The sequence below is a fragment of the Panicum hallii genome, chromosome 3 (assembly GCF_002211085.1).
Source record: "Panicum hallii strain FIL2 chromosome 3, PHallii_v3.1, whole genome shotgun sequence".
Classification (NCBI taxonomy): domain Eukaryota; kingdom Viridiplantae; phylum Streptophyta; class Magnoliopsida; order Poales; family Poaceae; genus Panicum; species Panicum hallii.
Genome location: NC_038044.1, coordinates 63,729,150 through 63,753,610, shown reverse-complemented (window position 1 = coordinate 63,753,610; position 24,461 = coordinate 63,729,150). Strand labels below are relative to the sequence as shown.

The following is a 24,461-nucleotide window of genomic DNA, read 5'->3' as shown; positions in this document are numbered from 1 at the left end:
TAACGTTGGCGACCATTGGAGCTCGCAATCCCGGAACCCTAACCTCGCTGCCGGCTTCGACCACCACCCCCGCCGGCAGCGATCCGCTCCCCCCACCTCCCGCTTGCCCATGCTGAAAGGAGGAGGAGGAGGAGAGGATCCGACAGCCTGCAGCTCTCGCATGAATCTTAAACATTGGAAGTTAAGTTGGAAAAAATCTCCCAGAGGATATATATATATAGGTTTCCTGCGCACCGGCACGGCCCGGAGGGTTGCCTGCTGGGCCGATTGGAGGCCCCGTGAATGATTCATCCGGTCGACGGGCCCACAAACCAGGTGGGCGTATGGGCCGTGCGGAGAACCGCAAACTTGATCTAGTTCAGTTGTGATTCTGGCCATAAGCCCATAATGCTGCAACTGAAAGCAGTATAGTATGTTGCTGCTGGAAATTCTTAGGAGCTACAAGTAAAATTACCACCACCCGAAGTTCAGTATCATGCTAAGCAGGGGCACGCTTCTCATAATCATCCTTGGATTACAGGTTTGGTAGCCCAACAAAGAGAAGGAAGGGTGCTGGTTGAGGCCACTGCTTGCATGATATGGACTGCAGCTGGATTGTACATGCCGATCTGGCCCGTGCAGTGGATTGTCTGAATCTGGTTTCAATATTTGTTTCAGTCTGCACAAAATTGCAATGCGCAGTCTGCAAGCTAAAGCAAATAGGGCCTGCAAATGGTTCTATATATTTGTTCATGGTATAAGAAATATAGGCAAAAAAGAGTCCCAGACAAAAAAAAGAGAGAGGCTGCAGATGGGCATCGTGTTCGTGCGGACTCCCAAGACCAGACTCCTCTCTTCATCGTCGCCATCGTCATCGTCATCGCACACAGCGCCGCCCGCCTTCCTGCCCATACGGCAGGCACAGCGAACTCGATCGGAAACGTGCACGCATCGTCCCGCGACCGCGAACCAAACACCCACCTGCCTTTTGCAACGAACCCCCTCTTCCGGTCTTCCTATTCCTCTCATCCCCGACTCTCCCTCCCTCCCTCCCTCTCTCTGCAAGTCTGCAACTCCAAGGCATAGCCAGAGGCAACTATGGAGCAGCAGCAGCAGCAAGGGGCCGCGGCCAGGCGGATGGCCACGCTCGCATCCCACCTGCGCCCGCAACACGCATCCTCTCACCGTCAGGTTCGTCACCACGCTCTCCCTTCTTCCTTCGGCCACTCTACGCTTCGTCTGATTTGCCCGGGGTCCTCCGGATCAGGGACCGATGGCGCTTTGCTTGGATTCGCTTCGCCTCCGGCTGCCCTTTGCGTCTCTATACGATAAACTCCTAGTTGCCCAGCTTTCGCTGTGAATTCGGGGTTCTTGGAGAACCAAGCTCCGACCAGCCCCAAAGGTCAAGGGGCTCATTTGCCGCGGCGAAGGCGGCCGCCGCTCCCGCAAGCTGGGACCTTGGCATCAAAGGAGGCTCCTTTTTTTCTGGGGAGCCGAGTACAAACACTGTCTAGGATCTTTCGTCGATTGGGGTTGCCTGCCCACCAGGCTTTCGTTTGTGCCAAAATTGGGGGCATCTCTTCTGTTTCCTGAAGTGCCAGTAATAAATTGCTGCTCGGGATGCTGATTCAGTTGATGTCCCGAATGTGTGTACTGCCAAATGTAGAATAAACTGCACGGTGTTTGCTGCATCATGCCTTGTACCATTGCTCTCGCATGTGTACTGAACTGTGGGTGAATGATTTGTGTGCGTAAAGGGGCGCAATGCTGATAAAATTGCAGAATCTGTTTCACTCTGGTAGCAAATACCATCATTCCAATTACAGCAATCCAAAGTTTTTCTGCTTAACTGTGGATAGTTAAATGACAGTACCTGATCAACCACATATGACACACGCTTTTAACGAACATGACTTGATTCTGGTGATGAACCCAAGCTACTCCTTTCTGATACCTGTATACTGATTGCCTACGACCTGTCTAGGGATTTTACAATTGTGTTCAAATTAGTCGCCCTGATAATTATATCTGATATAATACATTAATACTGGCTACAAGTTTCTACCTTCAGACTCAAATCGAGGCTCAACTGTGGTGGTTGGAAGCTAAAAAATTGTAATTGATGTGCTGCTATCTTTTCTGGGCTCTGTTTTCACTCTCTGCTAACTTTTCTACTGTTGATTTGTTTTGAAGATGGAGGAGGTACCCCTCCTGATGGGATCCAATTGCCGTGCAAAAGGGGCGGCGCCAGGCTTCAAAGTCGCGATCTTGGGTGCAGCTGGTGGAATCGGGCAGCCACTCGCGCTACTGATGAAGATGAACCCTCTCGTTTCGGTGCTCCATCTATACGATGTCGTCAACACACCTGGTGTCACAGCTGACATTAGCCACATGAATACTGGTGCTGTGGTATGCCATTGCGTGTATCCCATCTTTATTTGAAATCATTTTAAGAGATTCTGATAATTTGATTCAGAAGACAGATTGCCACCATAGTTCCATGCTACTATGCTAGTAGGCCTTTAAGACTTAGATTAAAATTTAGAGGATATAAAGTTTGGCACATAGTCCTTTTATACTGTACTTGTGACTAAAATGAAGCAGTTCCGCATAAACCAGCTTGCTGTTTATAATTTTTTTAGCTCAAGAAACAAAATGTAAGTTTGAGTTGTATAAATCATGTCATATCAAAATTTCTACTGAAAACCTTGGAAGAGACTTAGTAGCTGACGTCCTGAACATTCAGTGATAAACTGATAATTGTTTAAATCTCAACTTATATCGTTACCTTTTTAGATTATGGTGTAACAAATCCCAGCCGCTACATCCGAAGATATATAGAGCTGTCTCTTATTACAAAGCTTTTGATATGATGTAGACTCCATCTACCACATAGCCAGTAACCACCTCTGAACAATAGAGGCTCAACAATATGAAAAAGTTCATTATTAAACACGATTCTATTGCTAAACTTCCATTCATTCCTGGCAAGGCGGCATGCAGTACGCATATTGTCCCCGTCGTGCTCCTCCCCTTTTGTAACAACGCCTAGAAGCAAGTCCATTGTGTGGCCCGGAACAGAATCTGCATAGAAGAGTGGATTATTGCCTTGTCAAAGACAACATCCTACTTGCAGTTTTCCTAACAAGTGTGGAACTATCATTGGATTTCAGTTTCTTCAGTTCTGAGATGTTCTTGAATGTCTTTGCCATTTGTTCTGCTATCCATTTGTTTCATGGATCATAAATGTTAGATTGATCATTGGATGTAATTACTTAGGTTTGAAATTCTATACAGGTGCGTGGGTTCTTGGGTCAGCCACAGTTGGAAAATGCTCTAACTGGGATGGATCTTGTGATAATTCCTGCTGGTGTCCCTCGGAAACCTGGGATGACAAGGGATGATCTGTTTAACATCAATGCTGGAATCGTCCGTACTCTTTGCGAGGGAATTGCAAAATGCTGCCCCAAGGCGATTGTGAATGTGATCAGTAATCCTGTCAATTCTACCGTTCCAATTGCTGCTGAAGTTTTCAAGAAAGCTGGGACATATGATCCCAAGCGCCTTTTGGGGGTTACAACACTTGATGTAGTGAGAGCCAACACTTTTGTGGTATGCACTTCAAATCATAAACAGAGTTTGCCATGGTTCATTATTTGATACTAATTTCTGTATTGCCAGTTTTTTGATTCCCCTTCCCTGTTTACAGGGAGAGGTTCTTGGACTTGATCCCAGAGAAGTCAATGTTCCTGTCATTGGTGGGCATGCTGGAGTTACGATATTACCACTCCTTTCACAGGTTAGGAGTAATTTTGAAGTGATGCAAAATTCTTGACTTTGTAATCAGTCTGGAAATAGGAGAGTATCAATTTCAATTTTCACCTTATTTTATTTTATACATAGGTGAATCCTGCCTGCTCATTCACTTCAGAAGAGGTTAATCACCTCACTTCTCGCATACAGAATGGTGGGACAGAAGTAGTTGAGGTATGCTTTTCCTTGCTGCATCTCTTATAAACAAGGAGAAAAGAATGTGAACTGCATAAGCCCCTTATGCATTTGCTCAGCCCTGTATATCGGTTCAACATTCATCTGACCCATTAGATTCATGCATTCTGGTTTCATCTTTTTGGTTCTACGATTAACGTATCTGAAAAAGAATCCGCATGCTTAATTTTGAGAGTATAAGAGTCAGATCACTAGTAAAATGGATATGTGAACGTCTAGACGGTCCTTATCTTTACCTATTTCTAAAGAGAGGACTGTTTCCTTGGTCCGTCATTGGCTTTCATCCGATTTGGTGGGCCTCATGATGATGGTGGGTCCATGGATGAAAAAAGATCGAATCAAAATCAGAAATCAGGCCGTATGTTGAGCTAAGGGTCCGAACCATATAGAATTAGCGCTTGGCGAGTAAAACTGGGAAAAACTGAAGTCCTGGACCAACACATACTAGATTATTACTATTTTAATGATAATAAAAAAGTACTATAAGATGCTGTATAATATATTATATTTTTATAAAATCACCTTTAGTATTATAGTATGCTAATCAATATATTTATATGGTTTCGTCCGTAGCAACGCACGGGCATATTTGCTAGTATTATATAAAAGACTAATTAGGTGCTTATATGCATATCAATGGCATCTTCATGATGTTGACAACATGATCCTTTTCACCCATATGCAAGGTACTAGGTTTTGGTGGTACTAGTTGTTTACATGCGTTTTAATTAGGTGACGTTCTCATACTTTTCTCATAAATAGTTCTGTTCTTGACTGTCATTCAGTTAATCCTAAAAATTCTTTTTTTTTTCCTTTTGGTTTCATCGTACTCCCTATATATCTCAGGCTAAAGCGGGAGCAGGATCAGCAACTCTTTCAATGGTTTGTTTCTGCCACTTGTGTCCACAGTTTGTAGTTTGTAGTGCTGCTTCAGTTAACACTGAAACTTGCTTTGTAGGCATATGCGGCTGCTAAATTTGCAGATGCTTGCCTAAGAGGATTGCGTGGCGATGCTGGAATAGTGGAGTGCTCTTATGTAGCTTCTCAGGTTCTTCTTCTGTGTATACTGAATATTATCATGATTCAATTTCTGTTTTAACCATCTTCATTGAATAGTGGAGTATTTCTGATTTGCGAATTCTGTTTTCCTTGTCTTGTGGTTAAAGGTGACGGAGCTACCTTTCTTTGCATCCAAAGTTCGGTTAGGGCGCTCTGGTGTTGAGGAAATTTTGCCACTTGGGCTGTTGAATGAGTTTGAAAGGTCTGCACCCTCCACTTTCCGAACTTTAAAGTATTCCTGTTTGCAGCATGCATTTGAGCTAGATATTCTCTATCTATCAGCCAACACCAGCGGCAGATAACTGCCACAGCAAATTTCGTTTGGCTGAGCTTTGTTTAGAACACCAAGTTCATCTTGCATGTTCACATTACTCTTCGTGAATCATGATTGACCTTTCATGTCGTAGTAGATGTGACAATAAGACAGTTTCATGCATTCTTCTCAGCTGGACATGGACCTACGGCTTCAGTAACACATATACTAGAATGCATGGCTCAGAATCGAATCAGTGCCAGATTAGATTCAAACCTCTGTTTCATCATGCCATACTTAAAATGCTGTATTAGGACCACCACGATTGTTATTGATAATCCTGGAGTTCTACTGATGACCTACATCATTTCATCTTTTTCACACATTACTATCATGCAGAGCTGGTCTGGAGAATGCAAAGAAAGAGCTGGCCCAGAGTATCCAGAAGGGCGTCTCTTTCATCAACAAGTGAGGCCGGCCATCTAGCAAATGTCCAACCCCAACATAGAGAAAGATGTGCTGTGTTTTGGCTTCCTGGAAACCATTGTATTGTAATCTCTCTGTAAAACTGTGTACATGGCGTGAATGAATAATCTACACGGCTGTACTAAAAAGCTAGGATAAATCTGTGATCGCAAAAAAAAAACGGGGGGAAAGGAAAATCTGGTAATAAAAGTTGCTTCTGAACAGATGGGTCTCTGATGTCTGAATGTTGCCCTATATATTTACGGTATCAGATGGACTGTATGATCTCAATCTTGTGACGAGATCTGTATCGTCATTAGAGAAAAGGAAAAAAAGAGAAGAGAACTTGTACACTGATTGCTCGGTGTGATGGGTTTGTATGTTGGCAGCGCTGTTGCTTTCATTTCCTGGCAACAAGGATAGGTGAGTGATCTTGTTTCATGACGGACAGCGTGGCTCTGGTACAGTTTGAATCTGTGTAGCAATGATGGTGAGGCCCAACTAGATGATGTGACTGGAGATCGATGGTGGTTTGTATACATGTTTAGCATGCAGGGGTGTTGCTTTCACGATGCAATGCAGGAAGAAAACAATGTTATCCTGGCAAAGGTTATTACTACGATCCTCGGGCTGGAGGATGGGCTCGATCCAAAGCAAAGATTGCATGCATCGCAGCCACAAACAATGTAAAATGCCTTGCTCAACGTGAAATAATAATAACTAGGATTTAACTTTTATTTCTCATATAACTCAAGCTCGCGTAGCGTACATCACATCATACACCACCACACCAGTCGCGTAGCGCATGACCCAAGGACGGTGCGCCATGGTAGTATGCTGTGGCGGATCTAAAAGTTCAATTTAGAAGGTTTTATTTCTTCTTCTTCCTCCTCCTCTCTTTTTCTTTCTTCTTCCTCTTCCTTTCTTTCTTCTTCGTCTATGGCTGAAAATTGTTAGGGGGCTTCATCGGCTGCATGGGTAGGCGGACTCCAGGCCCCCGCCCCCTCCTACCCCACGCTAGCTAGATCCGTTCCTGAATATAATGCTTAAAATCTGCATGAGTATCCAAAAATGTAAGGGATACGTAGGAGTAGGAAGAATCAATTACACCCACCTCATCTGCATAATATATTGCAACAGTGACCGTGAAACCAAAGAGGGCAATCTTACGTACTGAAGTCGATACGTAGCGTGCGTATTGACCCCCAGAAGCAATACGGCACAAGCGCTGTTATAACGGTAACTCGCAGGGCCACGTAATCTACACAAAGTTAATAATAAGCACACACAAACTATATGCATGCGTGCATGATAGAAAGGGCATGTAAGTCGAGAAGACGGCAGAGGCCATGTTGTTGGCGATGAAGCATACAAAGGCAAGAGTGTTGTTCACCCAGGGTTTGGAAGAGTGGATGCATCGGGCAGCCAGGCTGTCTGTAAGGTTACAGAAAATACCGTAACGGTTAAGATGGAGATTCGGGGGCTGGTGCTTTTTTTTTCCACACATCTGGTTTCTACCTATTTTTTTCGTTGACAATTTTTTTCTTTTTGAAAAGCAATAATGCCCAGGGGGCGAGTTGACCCGTGAAGTGCGTATTGCTGACATTTGTTGTGCTGAACCTGACAGAAGTACCGCAGCACCAACGGCGATCAAAGCTGTACTGCCGTAAATTAAGCCGCAGTTTGAATCTGCAGATTGTTACTGCTCAATGTAGTAATGATGGTGAGACCCAACCACTGGAGATGGGTGGTTGGTATACATGTTTAGCATGCAGCGCTGTTGCTTCCACGATGCAATGCAGGGAAGAAAACAATGTTATCCTGGCAGAGGTTATTACTCCTTTGGGGCCGGATCGGAGATCACTGTACTATGTCTCGCACGTGCTCGATCCAAAGCAAAGCTTTCATGCGTCGCAGCAAGAACCTTTAATGGCGGCGGCAACCCAATAAACAACCCGAGATCGAGGATGAACGGCGTCGCCATAGGGAACATGCAGGCAGGGCAAGTGGTTGAGTTCAGTCACAGAAGCTTGGATTTTCTAATGGCTGGGACTGGGAGCTTCACTGCCTTAATTAGTCACATGAAACCCGTCACGGGATTGGGGATTCGTGTGCATGATGATCGAGCTAACTCGTACAATTATGCTCATCTATGCTGGGCTGGGTATCAAATAGGGGCGGATCCAGAAAATGAAAATTGGGGTCTGATTTTTCGTTCTTCAACCTCCGATCCAAAACCATTAAGCTCCTTCCCACCCTCCAACCCCACGTTGGATCCGCCCCTAATATCAAACCAACTGCAGATGACCACTGGATGATGATATTGGCTTTGTGGTATGGGCATACAAGAGGCAACTCTAGTTGAAGTTTTCTTTTTGAAGTAGCTTCAAGTTTTTCTTTTGTTGTGTGTTAGTGTGTGCATATTCATGCTAAGCAATTAATTAAGCGCGTACCCATACAGTAGAATTCAGATTTCAACTTCACCTGAAAGTTTATGTAAGTCGTTAATTGTCACTCAGCCAACTACTCCCTCAAGTCAAAAATAGGTACCACTGATTGGGTTTTGTGCAAGGTAACCATTCTGAACTGGAGTAGGAGAGGATATTGTTGCGTCCAGATCTAATCCCTGCATTTATGACTCAAAGCGAGGTTCAGTTTTATTTGCCACGATGATCTAATCATTCAGTACGTTTTGCTGCGATGATCTAATCTTGGGCGTGTTCGTTCGTTGGGACGCAGATCAGCTTCGACCGATGTGCTTCCTCTAATCTTGGGCGTCTTCTTTTTTTCTTTTGAGACGATGATGATGACGACGACGACGATGATGGTGCTTCCTTTTACTACAGTCTACAGTCAGCTACGCATGCAGCCAGTCACAACTGAACACTGAAAAGGCGTCTACCTGCAACCCTCCAAATTAACAAACTTTTGTTGGCAATAAAATATACCAGGGCAGCATGGCTAATCCACCAATTATTGAAAGCTGCTTTCAGCCATGCATGTGCCCAATTGCCTATATACTTTCAGTTAGCTTAGCTTTAGCTAAACTAAACTGTAAATAAACAGAAATTAGTTTATACCAAAACAATATATAATTTCTTATTTCAGAAGATCAAAAAAGTTGAAAGCTAAAGTTGCTTGAGATATGCTGATGATCTGCCAACTGATCCCAACTCAGAATTTTTTAGTCCATGTCCCTCCAGTTTGGTACTGTACCCTTATTACTCATTAGAGTATTTCTTGTCTGGCAATGACCAGACGGCCGGGTCCCCAGTAGAAGGAAGCTGCTGTGCAGTGTTCATCACCAAGATGCTTCCTCAGCGAAAAAAATAATCCAATAGGTTTGCAACAGATCTCTCGAAATCATCGTTAAGGTTGCTAATAAATCATCATGCTTTATTCCTTGATGGGGGATTAGAACCAGATCTCGTATATTTATGTCTACAGATACACATGATTCATGACATGATATGGTATTGGTATGCAACAACTGCAGAATATAATAATACAATTGCAGTACCTGATCGATGATCCTATCTTCGATCTTGGCTTGTTATACCAACCAAAGACATGTTGCATTTTATGCAAACAGCACTGTGCCAACTTTACACAGCATATCTCAACAGCTTTCCCTGTATCTCACCACAAAAAACAATTCCATCGAGAGATCTTTAATTCTCTGACCGGAGCTTCCGTATCTTCAGTACGTGCTGTACAGATCACGCGATATCTCTCAAACAAATGCTACATAATTAAAGAGCGCCTAACTAACACCGTACTGAACCATGCATATACCTTTATAATATTTTCTTTTAGTGAGGATCAGACCTTTATACGATAGAAGTATATTTTCTTAGCTTTTTGGATGCATGACTCATGCATGAGTCAGAGAAGATTGCATACCAGATTATATTGCACTCGTATACTAACAAATTAAGATATATATATATATATATATTTCAAAATAAGCGACGCAATTATTTGACAAGATCAGGCCGATATCATATCGGATTTGTTTAGCCTTATTCTAATCTAATCATGTAGTATTTTCAAGAAATATTATTCTTGGTACCAAGCGAGTGCATGTATGAAAGGGTCGGGATTGATGCAAACAGTGCAACTTGCAAAAGCAATATTAAACAAACATGTGTCTCATTTGACATGAAGCAAAAGGTCATTTTGATTCTCTCATCAGTGATTTTGATTGAGCAACTGCATGCAAGTACGACTCGACCAAAACTTGCAACTTGTGGTTGAGAAATCCTCGTCATCGATCAACAAGCTGATGCATGCCATCTTTTGGTCATAATTTACCTGCTGAATGTGATGTGTTGCATGACCAGAATTATTCCTTACCATGAGTTTATGTCTGATCATCTCAGTTTTTTATGCCACCAGATGAAGAGTCTTGCGTGCTCAATTATTAGATATCCTTCACCACAAGGACGGAGGGAAGCATGGCTGCAGTGATCCTCTTCTTAGTTTTTTTTTAACTTTTCCCAGCAAATAAGCTAGCGCTAGCAGTAGTCTTCTTTTCTATCCTCTTGTTTCTTCAGAACTGCTGCTGTAATGTTGGTGCAGCACGGAGTTAATACTTCTCACAATCTCATCTACCGTGGCAGTGAACCCCTCCTCCACCTGAAAGACAATTGAGCAAAAAACTGATCAAAATAATGCGCTATGCAAACTGAAGCACCAAACTTTTTCTGAAGATTAGATATAAACATGGTTATGCAAAATTATTTTGCAAGCAATATGGTATAGCACGGTAACCTCATATAACTTTTTTCTGTTTTTCGTAAGTCCTGGTTACAGTATCAGTGTTACATTATACTGCATTGGTTGAAGTCGCATCACATTGTCCCCTTAAATTGACATTTTACAAAAGAGATGTGAAAAGAAGCTTTTATACAATTTTGACATTAAATGAAAAATCAACCCGCCCTTTTGACAGTTTCCACATATCGATTATTTTCCCACATCATTTTTTCTTATCTGCCGTTTCAACTAAAGCACACGCAAAGTCAAAATTTCAGTAGCGTTTCCAGTAGCGTTCGCAAGCTGACTTATCATACCAATCCACTCCTAATGAGCCTAACATTTTAACTAACAGCTCATGTCAAATACATGTCTATTGCACCTTGTGCAATTGTCCTTAACACGGTCATGTTCTTTTTAATTTGTCCTAGATATTGAAATAGCATGCATGGATCCCACAAAGCTGTCTCAGTTCATACATACATATTAATTGTATTTCGTTTTTATATATGTCTATTTTCTTTTTCTCATGTACTGTTATCCATCGATCCCTCAAGATCTACCATGCATGCATGGAGTAACCTGAGAAAAAAAAAACCTGCCCATACGCGATAAATGTTATTAAATAGAGGAATACCATAAATTAAATAATGTCAAAATGCTCTAGCTAGCTAGGTGCATGGATGCACATGCTTGCTGCATGCAGATATCTTAACTTGTCGGTTGTTGTTCTGGAGAGAAATTATATGCATGCATGGTGCAATTGATTGATATTTACTACAGTTTACTAGTATATATAGTAATAAGATCATATATATGCAAAGGGCCATTAATCTATGATGATGCGAGAGTATGTGCTTGCCTTGGCTGTGATGGTGATGATGGCGGTGGAGGCGGGGAATGGCATGACGTTGGTGTGGGTGATGGAGAGGTGCATCTGCTCCACCTCCGATATCACCCTCACCAGCAGCCCCCTCGCGTTGTAGCAGTGGATCCGCAGCAGCACGCTCTTCTCCGACAGCCGTGCCTCGATCTCCGGCAGCTGTACACCGCCGGCGGCGGCGCCATTGCTGCTCGCCATGGCCTCGTCGTCGGGCAGGTGGCACTGCTTCTTCACGAGCACCGCCGACTGGATGCTGCTGCCGCCGGCGCTGTGGGCGCCGTCCTCCTCGAGGGTCTTGACCTTCTCCTGCAGCTCCCTCACGTACTTCACCGCGTCCCCAAGAATGGTTGCCTTGTCCATCTGCAAATGTAAACAAGCTCGATCTATCATAATGTAGTCAATTAATTTGTTACTGACCTGTTGAAGTAAATACATATTTTCACTCTTAATTGTTCTCAATTCTCATCAGCTTAAATTCAAGCTAGTGATGGCTTAACAATAATTACTCGTTTGTTTATACATATTAATTATACGAACCTTTTAAACACTGTATTAGATTATATGTTGTTAGTTTCTGCAGCTCGATTTTTCCTTGCATAATTTAACTTTGAAATTTATTCTAGAAACCAAGAATATATGCTCCATGTTTGCACTTTTTCTGCTGCTAATAACCTAATATTCTAGCTAACTTTGCTTTGTACTATGTCCATAAATGATTGCCTCACAGTGACTGTAAATATATATATGCACTTCTGCTGAGCGAGATGATATACATGCAATCTTGGTGAATATATAGTCAACATGAGATTTACCAAGAGCCCTGACAAAGTTGAAAACGTTACTCCTGCAGGTGAGATCGATGGCTAAAAACAAGCATGAAATTAAAGACAGACAAAAAAGAAATAAAGAAGGAGAGGAGCGAGGGATGAGATCAAGGAGAAGAACGATCGAATTATATAATTAACAAGAAGAAGGGGAAGAGATCAACAAAAGAAAGTAGCTATCTCATTGCAGCTGATAGCTGAATCAGTCATCAAAAGAAAGAAAGAAATGGTGAGCTAACCTTCTTGAGCCCGGGGATGACGGTGGAGAGCTCGATGAACCGCTGGTTGATCTTCTCCCTCCGCCGCCGCTCCGCGATGATGTGGTCCTGCACAGGCCCCGGCGACGACGATGCCGCCGCCGTAGCGGCAGCGGGCCCCGCGTTGCTGCCCCCTCTCCTCCCCGCAGATGCGAGTTGCACCCTCGGGGCCATCGCGGCGTCCGGCAGCGCGACGACGCCGACGCCGCCGCTCTCGCACGTTGGCTGCGCCGACGCGGCGCTGAAGTTCCAGCTCACGGGCCTGCTGTTGCTGCCGCCGCCTAGGCCGGTGGTCCTGGAGCGGGCGGTGTGGGGGGACCACCCGGCGGCCGCGTCGTGGTCCATGGCAGCGCCGCCTGCGCCCGGGCTGTCGCCGGAGCTAGAGCTGTTGGTCAAGTGGTCCACCTGCACGGTCAGATCGCGGACTCGGACGCTGGCGGCCACGGGCTGGGAGTGGGACTGGGTCTGGCAGGCTCCGCTGCGGAGCGCATGGAGCGACGGGAAGATAGCTTCCCGATCTCCGGCGCCGCCGCTGCTGCCGGCACCAGCGCCGTCCTGGTATGCAGGAGCTGCGGCGGCGGCAGAGGGGTGTTGATGGTGCAGCTGATTCATTGCCCACTGGAGGAAGGTGCTCGAGTCCTCCATATGTCGATCCATTAATCCTTCCTATCCCTGCTGACTGCGTGAACAAATCAGGAACGAGAAATCAACCAGCAAATCAAGAAATGCTATGTTTGTGCATGGAAGATATATAAATCGAGAAGAACGAGGAAGACGATGAAAAGAAGCAAGATTAAGGCAACTGAAGCTGCTGAATCAAGCTGCTTCTGCAAGTGGTTTCGTGTAGTAGCCAGGTAAGCTGAAGAAAAGCCAAGCAATCAATCAATCAATCACAGGTTAGAGGCCGGGATCAGACTCAGGTGCCCGGACAGATCGGCATGCAACAGTGCAACAGATCGTCAGCGAGTCGAAGCATGCGCACCTATCTATGCGCAGTTGAAGAACAAATAAGCAATCCAATAAATCAAGAACAAGCTGGCCAAACAAGAAAAGCTGATGCATGACTCCTAGAAGAAGAAGAAGATCGAGATGAGCTAGGAAGAGATGCATGGATGCTGGCCGGCCTTGCAACCATGAAGTACCTGCAGATGGAAGAGAAAAGCTATATACCCTCCCCAAATCTCTGGCTGGTGCTATATGATGCCTGTCTGCAGCATATCTCTGGAGCTAGCATCCAGAGAGAGAAAGACCCTCTGTGTTTGAGGAGTGTGCTCAAATGATCTTGCTCTGCTGTTTGGTAGATATATATGGATTGGATCCCTCTGTATTGCTGGACATATATGCCGGGCCTCTCTTGTCAATGCCCCCCCTCGCCTCCTCTATGATTTCGTCCTCACAACTCTCTCTCTCTCTCTCTCTCTCTCTCTCTCTCTCTCTCTCTCCATCTCCACATAAAATATTAGTTTCCTCCCAGCTGTTGTAGTGTGGCCTAACCCTCCAAATATTCAAATATTATATGATGTACCACCATAGGGTTTATATATTGCTCTCTCTTTTACACTACTGCACAGAGAAGTGTGAGGCTGGGAGCTAAAGCATTGGAGCAATAATTTCACTCATCACTGTATATACGAGAGATCGATGCACGGCATAAAGTAACACATTTTCATTGCCGTATGTATGTTACCATTGTGTGTGTGCGCGCGCGCGCGCGCGTGGATGCACGGTCCAAGTCAACTGGAGCTAGCCAGGTTTTTTTTATTCGGCTACTGATTTGTACCTTGTACTTGTTAATTGTGGAGGCTCAGTGACTGTTTCTAGCTAGGGTTCATACCAGCTAGCAGCATGTGCACGATGCATTGCCTGCATCTATATGCAGGCACTTGCATATGACGTCGACGACATGCTTTTCTTTTCCTAATTCAATGTCAACAGTAGTGAACTAACTACTGTTCACTTTTGAGTTGTGTTCGACGAGTCCCTGAAAATCTTTAAACTACTAAATTTGTTTCCACACATGTGGAAATCAAAATACTATTTTTAGTCGACGCGAATATAGGAAAACCGCTGCTCTTCAAGCTGCTACATATTGACTGGGGCCTACGGCTGGCTGGACAGCTCAGCCAGATTCTGCACTAGTCCGCAGGGCCAGCATGCCGCATGCTGGGATTCTGGCCTGGTGCACTGTGGTGATCGATCACCCAACACTACAACAGTGCCCTGCCTAATAACTGTGTTTTCGCAATAACGTAACACAGCTAGCAATATAACTATTCTCAGTTGTACGACTACACCATCAACATTTATTTTAATTAGTCGATGAGAATTAGTACATATTTGCGTTGGTTCTTACAAGTGTGTTTTGCAACCGAACATCTGCAATTCCATAGGCACGATATATACCCTATCTACATATAGCTAGCCTCAATTCCTAATTTGAAAGCTGAACCCCTCAGTACAGGCAGTTACCTTTTCTTTCGTACATTGCTATGTGCAAAAAGGTTAATAACTAACCCAGACACGGTATCGGAATTATTGCATTCGCTCCTGCGAAACAACAATAATAAATTGACATCACCAGTAGTAGGTGGGTGTTTGGATCCAAATGCTAATATACAAAAGTGTTAAACTTTAGCACTAGCTCATCCAAACAGAAATGCTACTGGGGTGGTCTAAACTTTTTGGACAAAATTCAAAAATTTTAGCGCAATTAAGATATGAATGCTAATAGGTGGTAACATTTAGCACTTAACTTTAGCCCATCCAATCCAATGCAAACAGATCCTAAGTTAAGTGACGGAAAATGAAGGTGGCCGTCTGCCCCGTCGTCTTCAAAAAAGCGCCGTCGTCATAGATGTGTAGCTATATATCTGTCTGTTCATCTCTCTCTCAGCTCCAAAGATTTGTTTTTTCTTCTTTTTTGCAGAGTTAATTGGTTGGTTAGCAGAGCAAGCAAGCAAGCATAGGTGGCCCCACCATGTTTAATTTGTGGGTGGTCAGAAATTAAACAAGAGCCCAAACGTGTTACACACATGAGGAGGCCAGAATAGAGATGGGAGGATCTTGCATAGCCGACTCTTGAGCTGGCTCTTCCCCACCAAGCTGCAAGGAAAGTTGCCGGGGAAATAAAGCAACCTGCTCTCTCTGATTGCATTATTGACAATCGAAGCAAGTAGAAGTAGGTAACCCGGCCAGAGGCAAACTAGCTAGGCTCCATGCTTATGTTAAGCGCGCCTCAAGCTAGCTGTACAAATTGCGGCTGTTAAGAAAAAGCAATAAAGATTTAAAACGCGTGCTGCAAAGCTTGATAGCTTGCGCGCCGGGGTCATCGTGACGTGTACTAGCAAGATCGAGAGACATGCTCACGTGCCATGCCATTAAAACCGGGCCCAAGAACTAATTAATAAAGCAGCTAGCTGCAGCCAACAACTATCTCCAATGCAAGTGATATATAGTAGTAGTGTTCTCTAATAAATTAAAGCACTTATTACTTATTGAGTGCCTTATTATTTTAGTACAAGTGCATGCATGCCACCTGCTAGCTGTTAAATTTACAAAATTATTATTTCACCTCAACTAACTACAGTGATTTTTTTTATTTGACAGAGCACACAATAATATATATATATATATATAGCATGTGAGGGCGGGGGAAATATATATTTACCCATTTCACGACTAGAAAAAAAAATGTAGATGCATGAGCTCTGATAATTGAGAAGGACATGCATCAAGATTACATTGATTATTATATCTTGTCGACTAGTCTTCAAAAATTGTTAGATTAAATATTTATCGGTCATCCTTGCGGATCGCATAAATAACAAGACATGCATCCTTTTTTTAACAGAAAAAAGAAAAGAAAAGACACGCATGCATATATGCTACTGTGTCATCATGCAAGTTTAATTTTGTTGTTATACTTTAGTCCAAAGATTGTCCGTTCCAATCAGGAACAGGATATATAGGCTGCTGCAGGATCGATCGATGGTGGGCCGGCGTAGACCTCGAGCCAATAATCTCCGGACAAAGCTGTGATTGAAAATATCATGAGGAGTTGATTATTGTGCATTGGTTGGCACGTAGCTGTAAGATCGAGTAAAGTACAAGTTGTCACCTCATGCATTGGAACTAGGTACTGCTGATATGATGATCACTAGTTGATTTCCGTCACGTGCCTTTGGTATGTATATGTACCCAGTAGTTCCTGGCATGGGAGAATCTCTCCATCATTTACATGCCTTGCTTGGAGATGCATCATATTGTTTGTCTTTGTTGTTAAATTATACTAGCTAGTAAAAAGAGGATTTGTATGTGCATCATTCTTGTAATTGAGGAAAACAAACAAGTACATGCATACACAAGCTTGCAAATCCTCCATAAGCATATCATACGGATTCTGATCGCCGACAGCAAATAAACTAATAATTAAGCGCATGCGCGTCTGATTTTCTAAAATCATCTCGATCGATCTTTTATTATACTGACTGGACAATATATACACAACACAATCTTCTGAAGATCACAACGTCTATATAGCCAATGCAAGACCATTAGATGAGTCTTTACTTTGGTACATATATATATATATGTTACATCTACCTTATCTGGATGATGGTAGTAGACGAAAGATTCTTTTTTTTTTATCATCTTGCAGTACGGATAAGATTTCTCTGCCAGGATTAACAATTAACTAGAGATCACACGGCCGGTACGGTACGAGAGAAAGATATGCATAGTATCTGCTGAGAGAAATAAAAAAAGATAGAGAAAGTCATTGACAACTAACGGTTTTGGTACCGTCGTTGTGTGTGGCCTATTTCTTTTCTGAACAGAATAGATGAACTGTGGATTCCGAGCTGTTGGATGATGATGGAGTGATCCCTGTGATTTGTTCCACATATATTAGAGAGGGATGATCATCATCACTAGCGCACGGGCAGATCGGTGTACGTGCAGCACTATATATAACAGCTAGGTTGGTAACTATTTCTTTTCTTAATATATCCAGTAGGGGATAATCCCCTCCTGTTACGTAAAAAAAAATAGCTAGGTTTGTCAGGCATGATCATCTGAATAAATCGGATTTTCGTTTCAAGCTTTAAAAAAAAAGGAAGGATGGATTGGTTTTAATTTCATTCAACTACACGCACGAATGGGGCCGGCTAGTTAGTCAGATCGCAGCAGCAGCTGCTGCAAGCCTGCAACAACGACTACCAATCCTTCACTACTGTTGTTTGTGTTGTTGGGTACAAACTTGAGGACAAGGCCGCCTGCTGTCTCGTGATTCCCACGGAACTGAACTGATGATAGATAGATATAACGCACCTACTTCCTCCGTTCCATCAAAAGCATAATCTTGCGTTTGAAAAAAAAATCCCATAAAAATGTAATTGTGGAGATTGTATCTCAACTACCTGCCTAATTAAGTTATCAGATTTGATTTGCATACCAAAACTAACCGCATGTGGCAAACAAATGAGGGCATGGGAGTCTTTTCACGCTACCACTAATTTATCTGAAAAAAATAACTAGAATTGCACTCTTCGTAGTACGGATGGAGTACACTTTCGTACCTGTACCAACAGTTGTTATATATATATAGGACGAGTTTTATCTACACTCGCATGTAGCTACTCTCACTATCAGTATACCACTGTGCGTATGTCCACATACTTATTTACCACTTTAAGTATATTCATATACTAATTCTAAGATACTTTAAAGGGATAAATATGAAAAATTTTAAAAGCATCCTAATTTTTAAATATATCATGATTATACATTAGTACTAGTATATAAAAAATGAGTATGTACATGTACTCTATGTATGGTTACGTATTTAAAATTATATACTATCACAGATGGTTTAGTATGATCACATACACCTTGTACATATCTTTTATTGGATCAAATATGCCCTACATCATGAGATATGTAAGAGTAGTTATAAGTGCATGTAGAATAAATTATATTATATATATATATCGTACCTGCAAATACATATATGGATCCGCAGAGATAAGCTACCATGTGCCATGTTCATTCCGTACAAGTTCGTGCTCTGGGGTACTAACTTGTCTTCTTCACTTCACTGTGGAGCCATCGAATCGCCTTGCTGGCTACCTGCCTCATCTTGAAGGCTCTATTGATTTATCCATGGTAACTCATCTTTCACAGTTGACAGTGGTAACAAATTATGTATTGTGGGTCAAGGCCTTAGCCCTAATGGTTGTGAAACTGTGAAATTAGCTATAGGGCCTGTTTAGATCCATGCCAAATTGTGAAAGCTTGGCTTTTAAACTTGTAGGATTGTAAAAGCTAGACTAAAAACTGGACTGTTTGGATCCTCACAGAAACTTGTAAAAGCAAGAGAGAACCAGTTTGTGGAATTCTGAAAACTGGATTGTGAAAGCTGAACCAAAAGCTGACATGTTAGGATCCAAATTGGCCCATACTAAGATCGATGAACACTCTGATAGGCAACATCAGGTGAGCGGCTTATCTGTGCCTAGTCTCATCATCTTATGGCTATTTTCATGATGGTTGAGAAAAGATGGAATGACTACTTTAATTATTTATGTAATCAGCTGTTTGTAATCTCGGACTTCTTCTTCTACTTTAAATGACATGGCAGCCCTTCTGTCTTTTCTTAAAAAGAAAAAAAAAGAAAAGATGGAATGGCTTTGAGTCTGAAGTCTGAACTCCCATTATTCTCGCACTGAGCATCATTTGAGTTCTCGAGTGGGAAGTGTCCATTTCAAGCACCCAGATCCAAACTGGGCCTTACACGACGAGCATGGGCTTTCCCCATCAAACATGGCATTCGGCCCATCAAGACCAACAAATTCGGCCCTCTCAACTAGCTAGCCCACCAACCGTCGCCGCCCTCCCTCTGTCTCACGCTTCTTCACTTGGGATCCTTCAGATTTGGCCAGAAGCTCCGCATCTCGCCGGCGACGGCCGTGACCAGGACGGTTCACTCCTCCTCCTCCTCGCAGGCTTCCCCGGTCTCTCTCTGGCGCCTGCAGACTGCGAGCTTGATCCCGCGGTTTTGTCGTCCCGGACCAAGGCCACGAGCGGGACGGCATCCTCCTCCTCGCTTCTTCATAGGTGCGCGAAAACAAAAACAAATAAGATTCTTTCTCCGATTGCTCAACGTTGTCTCAACTTTTTGCGCTAGTGCGTAGGATGTTTTACTCCTGTGGGCCGTGGGATGATTCGGGACCAAGTAGTGCCTGGTAGGAGTTGAGTTCAGTCAATTGCAACACTCTGAAGGGTGCTCTTACAGTTCCTGTAGTTTCAGAATGAAGCTACCTTTGAGTTTTACAAGAGTGGAGATTTCGTGTGAGACGAAAATGTGAACAAAAAATTCACCGATGTGAAAATTCTGAGCCAGCTTACGCGTCTTGTAAAACTGGTTCACAAGAAGAGATTTGTTCACAGTGGAGAAATACTGCTCTTTTGTTAAATCTGTGTAATTTAGAGGCAACCTGACGATTGCAGTGTTAAAGATTCACTCTCACTGTTGTAATATTGTTTCTGTTTGTGATCTCTCTCAGCTGTATTGTTGTGTGGGGTGGGGGGATGATGCTCGAATACCTGGTGATAGTGACCTGAGCGAGATGACAAAGCTTGGTTCTACTGCATTGAAGAATTCAGTGCTCTTCCGGCCTCTCTTTATCTTCCTTGCCTCTTCATTCATCTTCTGGGCCGCCCCTTCAGGATGGGTCTTCTTAGCATCATCAGAAAGATCAAACGCAAGGAAAAGGAGATGCGGATTCTCATGGTGTAAGCATTATCCTCTGATTTCAACCCTTTTTATTTCTTCCATGGTCCCAACAAATGTACACTGTTATATATTCTTGGGTTTCGATGCAGTCTATATTCACTTTCTGCATTGAAGGATTCCCATTATCGAGTCCCTGGTTCATGTTCATGATTCTTTTTGCTTTTCGGTGGGTCAATGATGCGATAATTTCAGGGGCCTGGACAATTCAGGTAAGACAACGATTGTGCTGAAGATCAATGGTGAGGACACCAGTGTCATCAGCCCCACCCTTGGCTTCAACATCAAGACCATCAAGTACCAAAAGTATGTATTCCTTTTGTTGTATAATTAGCATTTGGTAATGACTCTTTAGTTGCCTAGATCATTGTAACCCTCACACGTGCAATGCTAATGTAAACCATAGAGCATCCAACTTTGAGTCGATTGTAATAAAATTGCTAAAGCATTTTTTTTAGTATGGCTCCATATTCGATTGTTTTCCTGAACGGTTGGAAGTATGCACTGTAGTTTCACCCTTTTCCTATCTGCCAAGACTTGCTAGCCTAGTATTCCCCGGGGCTAAACTTTACATGACCCTTTTACAATGCAAACTTGTGACCTGTGAATTTGTGATGTGGCAGTCATAATGTTAACAGCCATGTTGGGGCAGGGGAATTGGAGCTTTATTCGCTGGAAAATGAGGATGGCAATGGCAGATTGAGCCTAGCTCACCCTCACTCGTAGGCTAAACTTTGCTGCTCAATTTCTGCTTACTGATTACATGGACTTCCTTCGGCTTCTATGCTTCAGAGATTAAATACCAAGCTAACAACTTGCCCTCAATTAATGCTGACAAAACCCCTGATCACAACTAACCAATTCTATCTCCTAAACCTGCTGGCTTCTGGTCGAAGCCTCCTTGGCCTTCACCTTGCATCTCTGCCGCTGATAGGTCTGGCCCACAAAGGCATCCATAACACTTAAGGAGTCCGTAACAGCCTTAGAAAAATATATACCCCTGTGCCTAGCAAACAGAAATCATTAGCTGACAGTGAAGGTTATCCATCTGCACCAGCTCCCAGTAGTGGCATATTAATTTGCTTGGTGGTTCTTATGATAATGGCTGTGTTTGTTTACTAAGAGTGAAACCATTTTTATAGTTAGTTCTTGAAGCATCACAACTGTATTTTGGCATTAATGTCAGCATAAGCAAGGTAATGCGGCAAGCTCCCATGGAAGCAGTGATGTCTTCAGTTCTGAACTTATGGGAGTCAAATGCACAATTTTAGATACTCTTTTTGGTGGAAAGAATGGCTGTAGTGCTGCCAGTTCATTAAGCTAGGAATAGGAAAAGGTACATAAATGGTTTACAGTACCAGGTTGCCCCCCTCTCAGCAGACCTAGCTTCTGTGAATTTCAGATACACTAGTGCATTATTGGCACTGGAAATCGAAGCTGTGTCCTGATGACCAGTACTTCAGCTGGGAAGTTCTTGCGGCACCCTGTTTAGGACAGTACTATATATAGTTAGAATTTTCCTTCTGAAAACGGCTTGCAGTTGTGGTTTGTGCTTCTAGTATCCCATTTACTGCAGTCTGCAGATACTAAGTCAAAATTTCAACAGCTGCTTGAAACTCATGGTGAATTGGTGGTGAAAAATGGCTCGGGTACAAAAATGAGATGGCTCACAAATTGCTGCAGATTGACGAAATGATTATTTTCACAGGTACACATTGAACATATGGGATGTTGGGGGACAGAAGACGATCCGCTCATACTGGAGGAATTACTTTGAGCAGACTGATGGACTGGTTTGGGTAGTTGACAGCTCTGACGTCCGGAGGCTTGATGACTGTCGTGCCGAGCTCCACAATCTACTGAAAGAAGAGGTGCATCATCTAGTCAGCAATGCTAACAGTTAGCTTCCCGCAGACCACTTTTGTTGGCCCTTAAGTCTAAAGTCACCCGTAAATGATGTGACATGCATTGACTTACTGTTCACCGTCAACGGCGGTTGCAATCGCTAGTCTTATGAGTTGTGATCTTGATTGCAGAGACTAGCCGGAGCTTCGTTGTTGGTGTTTGCAAACAAGCAGGACATTCAGGGCGCTCTGAAACCTGCAGAAATCGCCAAGGTACTCCTGGTGGTGTTTCTCAAGTTCATATTATATATCTGCTTGTATGGATCTAGAATTTATAATCGTTCACTTAGGCAGCTTTTGCTAAGATTCTCAAACCTGACCGTAGTCCAGTTGAGCGTTGAGCCACCAGATTTGGTGGACATAGAGATCCGACAAGCAGCGTATTTTACTAATATAGTTCACAGTAACCCGTGTTCGTGCTGCAGCAGTGCACGTGCGATCTTTGGAATCCTGTTGTGTTGTGATTTGGTTGGTGTGATCTTTTGAAATAGAGGTTGGTGTGATTTTTCAGGTCCTGGATCTGGCAGCCATGGAGAAGAGCCGGCACTGGCAGATCGTCGGCTGCAGCGCCTACACCGGCGACGGGCTGCTTCAGGGTTTCGACTGGCTCGTTCAAGACGTCGCCTCGCGCATCTACGTCCTCGACTGAAGACCTGAAGAGAGCCTCTGGTGGAATCTCGATGATTTGGAGTATCGAGTTCAGGATTGTTGCGCTAGACTCGATGCAAATGTGACTAGCAAAAAATATATTTTTTTACCGGAAATATATCTGAGTTTTCACTCAGTAACAATCTTCAGGGGAATCATGTTCGGTGACATGCTATTACTAGGATTAATCATGAAAAATCCAAGTTGGATTCCATCTCTGTGATGGCATCTAGAGGTCAAGTATTCGAAGATTAGCACCATGTGTTAGGATCTTTGTCATGATTAGCACTAATCACTTTCCCCCAGATTTGTGGTGATTAGCGGCAACTTTTGCCCAGATTTGCGTGCTAAAGCACTGCAACTTTATCTCGGTGCTCTTTACTTTTACCAAGCATATAATTCATTCACACTCCAAAGCCAAGAACTTCGCAGAATCGCAGCTGACAGGACAATCATTTGCAGCACCAAGTAGCACTTTTTTTTCCATTTGATTTAACAGAAAACGGTAACAAGTCACACCAGGATAACAGCATCCAATCCCAACACCCGACCAGTTCATGGGATGGAGATCAGGATAGCTCAGACAGACAACAACACGAGCACTAGACGAACGAGCTTGCGATCAAAAACACAGATGGGCAACGACGAACACGAAACAGACACCGAACACAGGTAGGAGACGACACAGGATAACTCCGGTAACAGTAGGTAGCACAAGATAACTTGGCCACGCGGGCCCCACCGCTCAGCTCCTCCAGTTCCCATCGGAGTTGCCGTAGCCGCCGCCGCGGTTGCCACCGTAGCCGCCGCCGCCGCCACCACCGTAGCCTCCACGGCCACCGTAGCCGCCGCCGCCGCCGTAGCCGCCGCCGCCCTCGCGGCGCCCGTAGCCGCCGCCGCCGCCGTAGCCACCGCCGCCCTCGCGGCGCCCGTAGCCGCCGCCGCCGCCGCCGGAGCGCGGGCCGCCGCGGGACTGGGCCTCGTTGACGGTGATGCTGCGGCCGTCGAGCTCCTTGCCGTTCATCCCCTCGATGGCGTCGCGCATCGCCTGCTCGCTCGAGAAGGTGACGAAGCCGAAGCCGCGGGACCTCTGGGTCTCACGATCAAGGATGATCTGCAAGGAACGGCACGAGCTAATGTCAGAAAACCCCCAGATCTAGCTCAGCAAACCCTCCAGCACCACAGATCTGGACAGCTCCCCGATTTCTCCTTCAAAAATTTGGTTTTTCTTCCCGCTCAAAGGAAATCATCATCAGCAGAAGCGAGGGCGGATGGATGGCGGGACGGACCTTGGACTCGAGGACCTCGCCGAAGGGGCTGAAGGCGTTGTGGAGCGAGTTGTCGTCGGTGGCCCAGGCAAGGCCGCCGACGAAGCAGCGGTACTCAACATCCGACGCCGCCATCTCTTCCTCTCACCCCCGAACGGAACCCCAAGAACCCGAACCGAACCGGAGGGGGAGGAGAAGCCAACCCACCTCTGAGAGAGCACGAAGAAGACGAGGACTCCCCGGGCCTCGCTTTATAGCGGAGACGAAGCCGCCGCCGCCGTCGTGATCGGATCGGACGGCGATCAGGTCAGACGCAGGATAAGGGTTTGGTGGACCCACATGTCAGCGAATGGGGTTCGGTGCCTT

General features: G+C 44.2%; 4 protein-coding genes across 8 annotated transcripts; 2 read left to right on the top strand and 2 right to left on the bottom strand.

Annotated features, from left to right (window-relative positions):
* Positions 1 to 836: 836 nt before the first annotated feature.
* LOC112886445 (malate dehydrogenase, glyoxysomal) lies at positions 837 to 5,988 on the top strand. The gene is made up of 9 exons (XM_025952348.1): positions 837 to 1,170; positions 2,173 to 2,388; positions 3,277 to 3,591; positions 3,689 to 3,778; positions 3,883 to 3,966; positions 4,834 to 4,869; positions 4,946 to 5,035; positions 5,154 to 5,248; positions 5,699 to 5,988. Exons 1-9 carry the CDS (start codon positions 1,078 to 1,080, stop codon positions 5,769 to 5,771), a joined length of 1,092 nt encoding a protein of 363 aa, XP_025808133.1. The 5' UTR covers positions 837 to 1,077; the 3' UTR covers positions 5,772 to 5,988.
* Positions 5,989 to 8,823: 2,835 nt separating this feature from the next.
* LOC112886871 (transcription factor bHLH25-like) lies at positions 8,824 to 13,847 on the bottom strand. Of its 4 annotated transcripts, none has more exons than XM_025952887.1 (4): positions 13,629 to 13,847; positions 12,469 to 13,165; positions 11,385 to 11,765; positions 8,824 to 10,402 (listed from the first exon to the last, which is right to left on the bottom strand). In XM_025952887.1, exons 2-4 carry the CDS (start codon positions 13,141 to 13,143, stop codon positions 10,301 to 10,303), a joined length of 1,158 nt encoding a protein of 385 aa, XP_025808672.1. In that variant the 5' UTR covers positions 13,144 to 13,165; positions 13,629 to 13,847; the 3' UTR covers positions 8,824 to 10,300. The 4 variants fall into 4 exon arrangements, with proteins under 4 accessions (XP_025808672.1, XP_025808675.1, XP_025808673.1 ...); XM_025952890.1 differs by having other exon boundaries at positions 12,469 to 13,472; positions 13,629 to 13,667; XM_025952888.1 differs by lacking the exon at positions 13,629 to 13,847 and adding an exon at positions 13,469 to 13,612 and having other exon boundaries at positions 12,469 to 13,345.
* A 5,546-nt stretch (positions 13,848 to 19,393) lies between these two features.
* LOC112885858 (ADP-ribosylation factor-like protein 2) lies at positions 19,394 to 23,193 on the top strand. Of its 2 annotated transcripts, XM_025951535.1 has the most exons (6): positions 19,394 to 19,599; positions 20,049 to 20,277; positions 20,488 to 20,581; positions 21,984 to 22,146; positions 22,312 to 22,392; positions 22,691 to 23,193. In XM_025951535.1, exons 2-6 carry the CDS (start codon positions 20,112 to 20,114, stop codon positions 22,826 to 22,828), a joined length of 642 nt encoding a protein of 213 aa, XP_025807320.1. In that variant the 5' UTR covers positions 19,394 to 19,599; positions 20,049 to 20,111; the 3' UTR covers positions 22,829 to 23,193. The 2 variants fall into 2 exon arrangements, with proteins under 2 accessions (XP_025807320.1, XP_025807322.1); XM_025951537.1 differs by lacking the exon at positions 19,394 to 19,599 and having other exon boundaries at positions 20,067 to 20,277; positions 20,471 to 20,581.
* Positions 23,194 to 23,351: 158 nt separating this feature from the next.
* Positions 23,352 to 24,325, bottom strand: LOC112885859 (glycine-rich RNA-binding protein 1-like). The gene is made up of 2 exons (XM_025951538.1): positions 24,117 to 24,325; positions 23,352 to 23,941 (listed from the first exon to the last, which is right to left on the bottom strand). Exons 1-2 carry the CDS (start codon positions 24,228 to 24,230, stop codon positions 23,573 to 23,575), a joined length of 483 nt encoding a protein of 160 aa, XP_025807323.1. The 5' UTR covers positions 24,231 to 24,325; the 3' UTR covers positions 23,352 to 23,572.
* Between the last annotated feature and the right edge of the window lie 136 nt (positions 24,326 to 24,461).

What these genes read in the sequence shown, in the direction of transcription:
- LOC112886445 (XM_025952348.1), top strand. Translation starts at nt 1,078, where the DNA reads ATGGAGCAGCAGCAGCAGCAAGGGGCCGCGGCCAGGCGGATGGCCACG. An exon ending in GATCAGCAACTCTTTCAATG is followed by an intron (nt 4,870 to 4,945) that starts GTTTGTTTCTGC and finishes CTTGCTTTGTAG; the next exon opens with GCATATGCGGCTGCTAAATT. An exon ending in GCTCTTATGTAGCTTCTCAG is followed by an intron (nt 5,036 to 5,153) that starts GTTCTTCTTCTG and finishes TTGTGGTTAAAG; the next exon opens with GTGACGGAGCTACCTTTCTT.
- LOC112886871 (XM_025952887.1), bottom strand. Translation starts at nt 13,143, where the DNA reads ATGGATCGACATATGGAGGACTCGAGCACCTTCCTCCAGTGGGCAATG. An exon ending in TCATCCCCGGGCTCAAGAAG is followed by an intron (nt 11,766 to 12,468) that starts GTTAGCTCACCA and finishes TTACATTTGCAG; the next exon opens with ATGGACAAGGCAACCATTCT. An exon ending in TCATCACCATCACAGCCAAG is followed by an intron (nt 10,403 to 11,384) that starts GCAAGCACATAC and finishes ATTGTCTTTCAG; the next exon opens with GTGGAGGAGGGGTTCACTGC.
- LOC112885858 (XM_025951535.1), top strand. Translation starts at nt 20,112, where the DNA reads ATGACAAAGCTTGGTTCTACTGCATTGAAGAATTCAGTGCTCTTCCGG. An exon ending in AAGACCATCAAGTACCAAAA is followed by an intron (nt 20,582 to 21,983) that starts GTATGTATTCCT and finishes TTATTTTCACAG; the next exon opens with GTACACATTGAACATATGGG. An exon ending in ACAATCTACTGAAAGAAGAG is followed by an intron (nt 22,147 to 22,311) that starts GTGCATCATCTA and finishes TCTTGATTGCAG; the next exon opens with AGACTAGCCGGAGCTTCGTT.
- LOC112885859 (XM_025951538.1), bottom strand. Translation starts at nt 24,230, where the DNA reads ATGGCGGCGTCGGATGTTGAGTACCGCTGCTTCGTCGGCGGCCTTGCC. An exon ending in GCGAGGTCCTCGAGTCCAAG is followed by an intron (nt 23,942 to 24,116) that starts GTCCGTCCCGCC and finishes CGTTCCTTGCAG; the next exon opens with ATCATCCTTGATCGTGAGAC.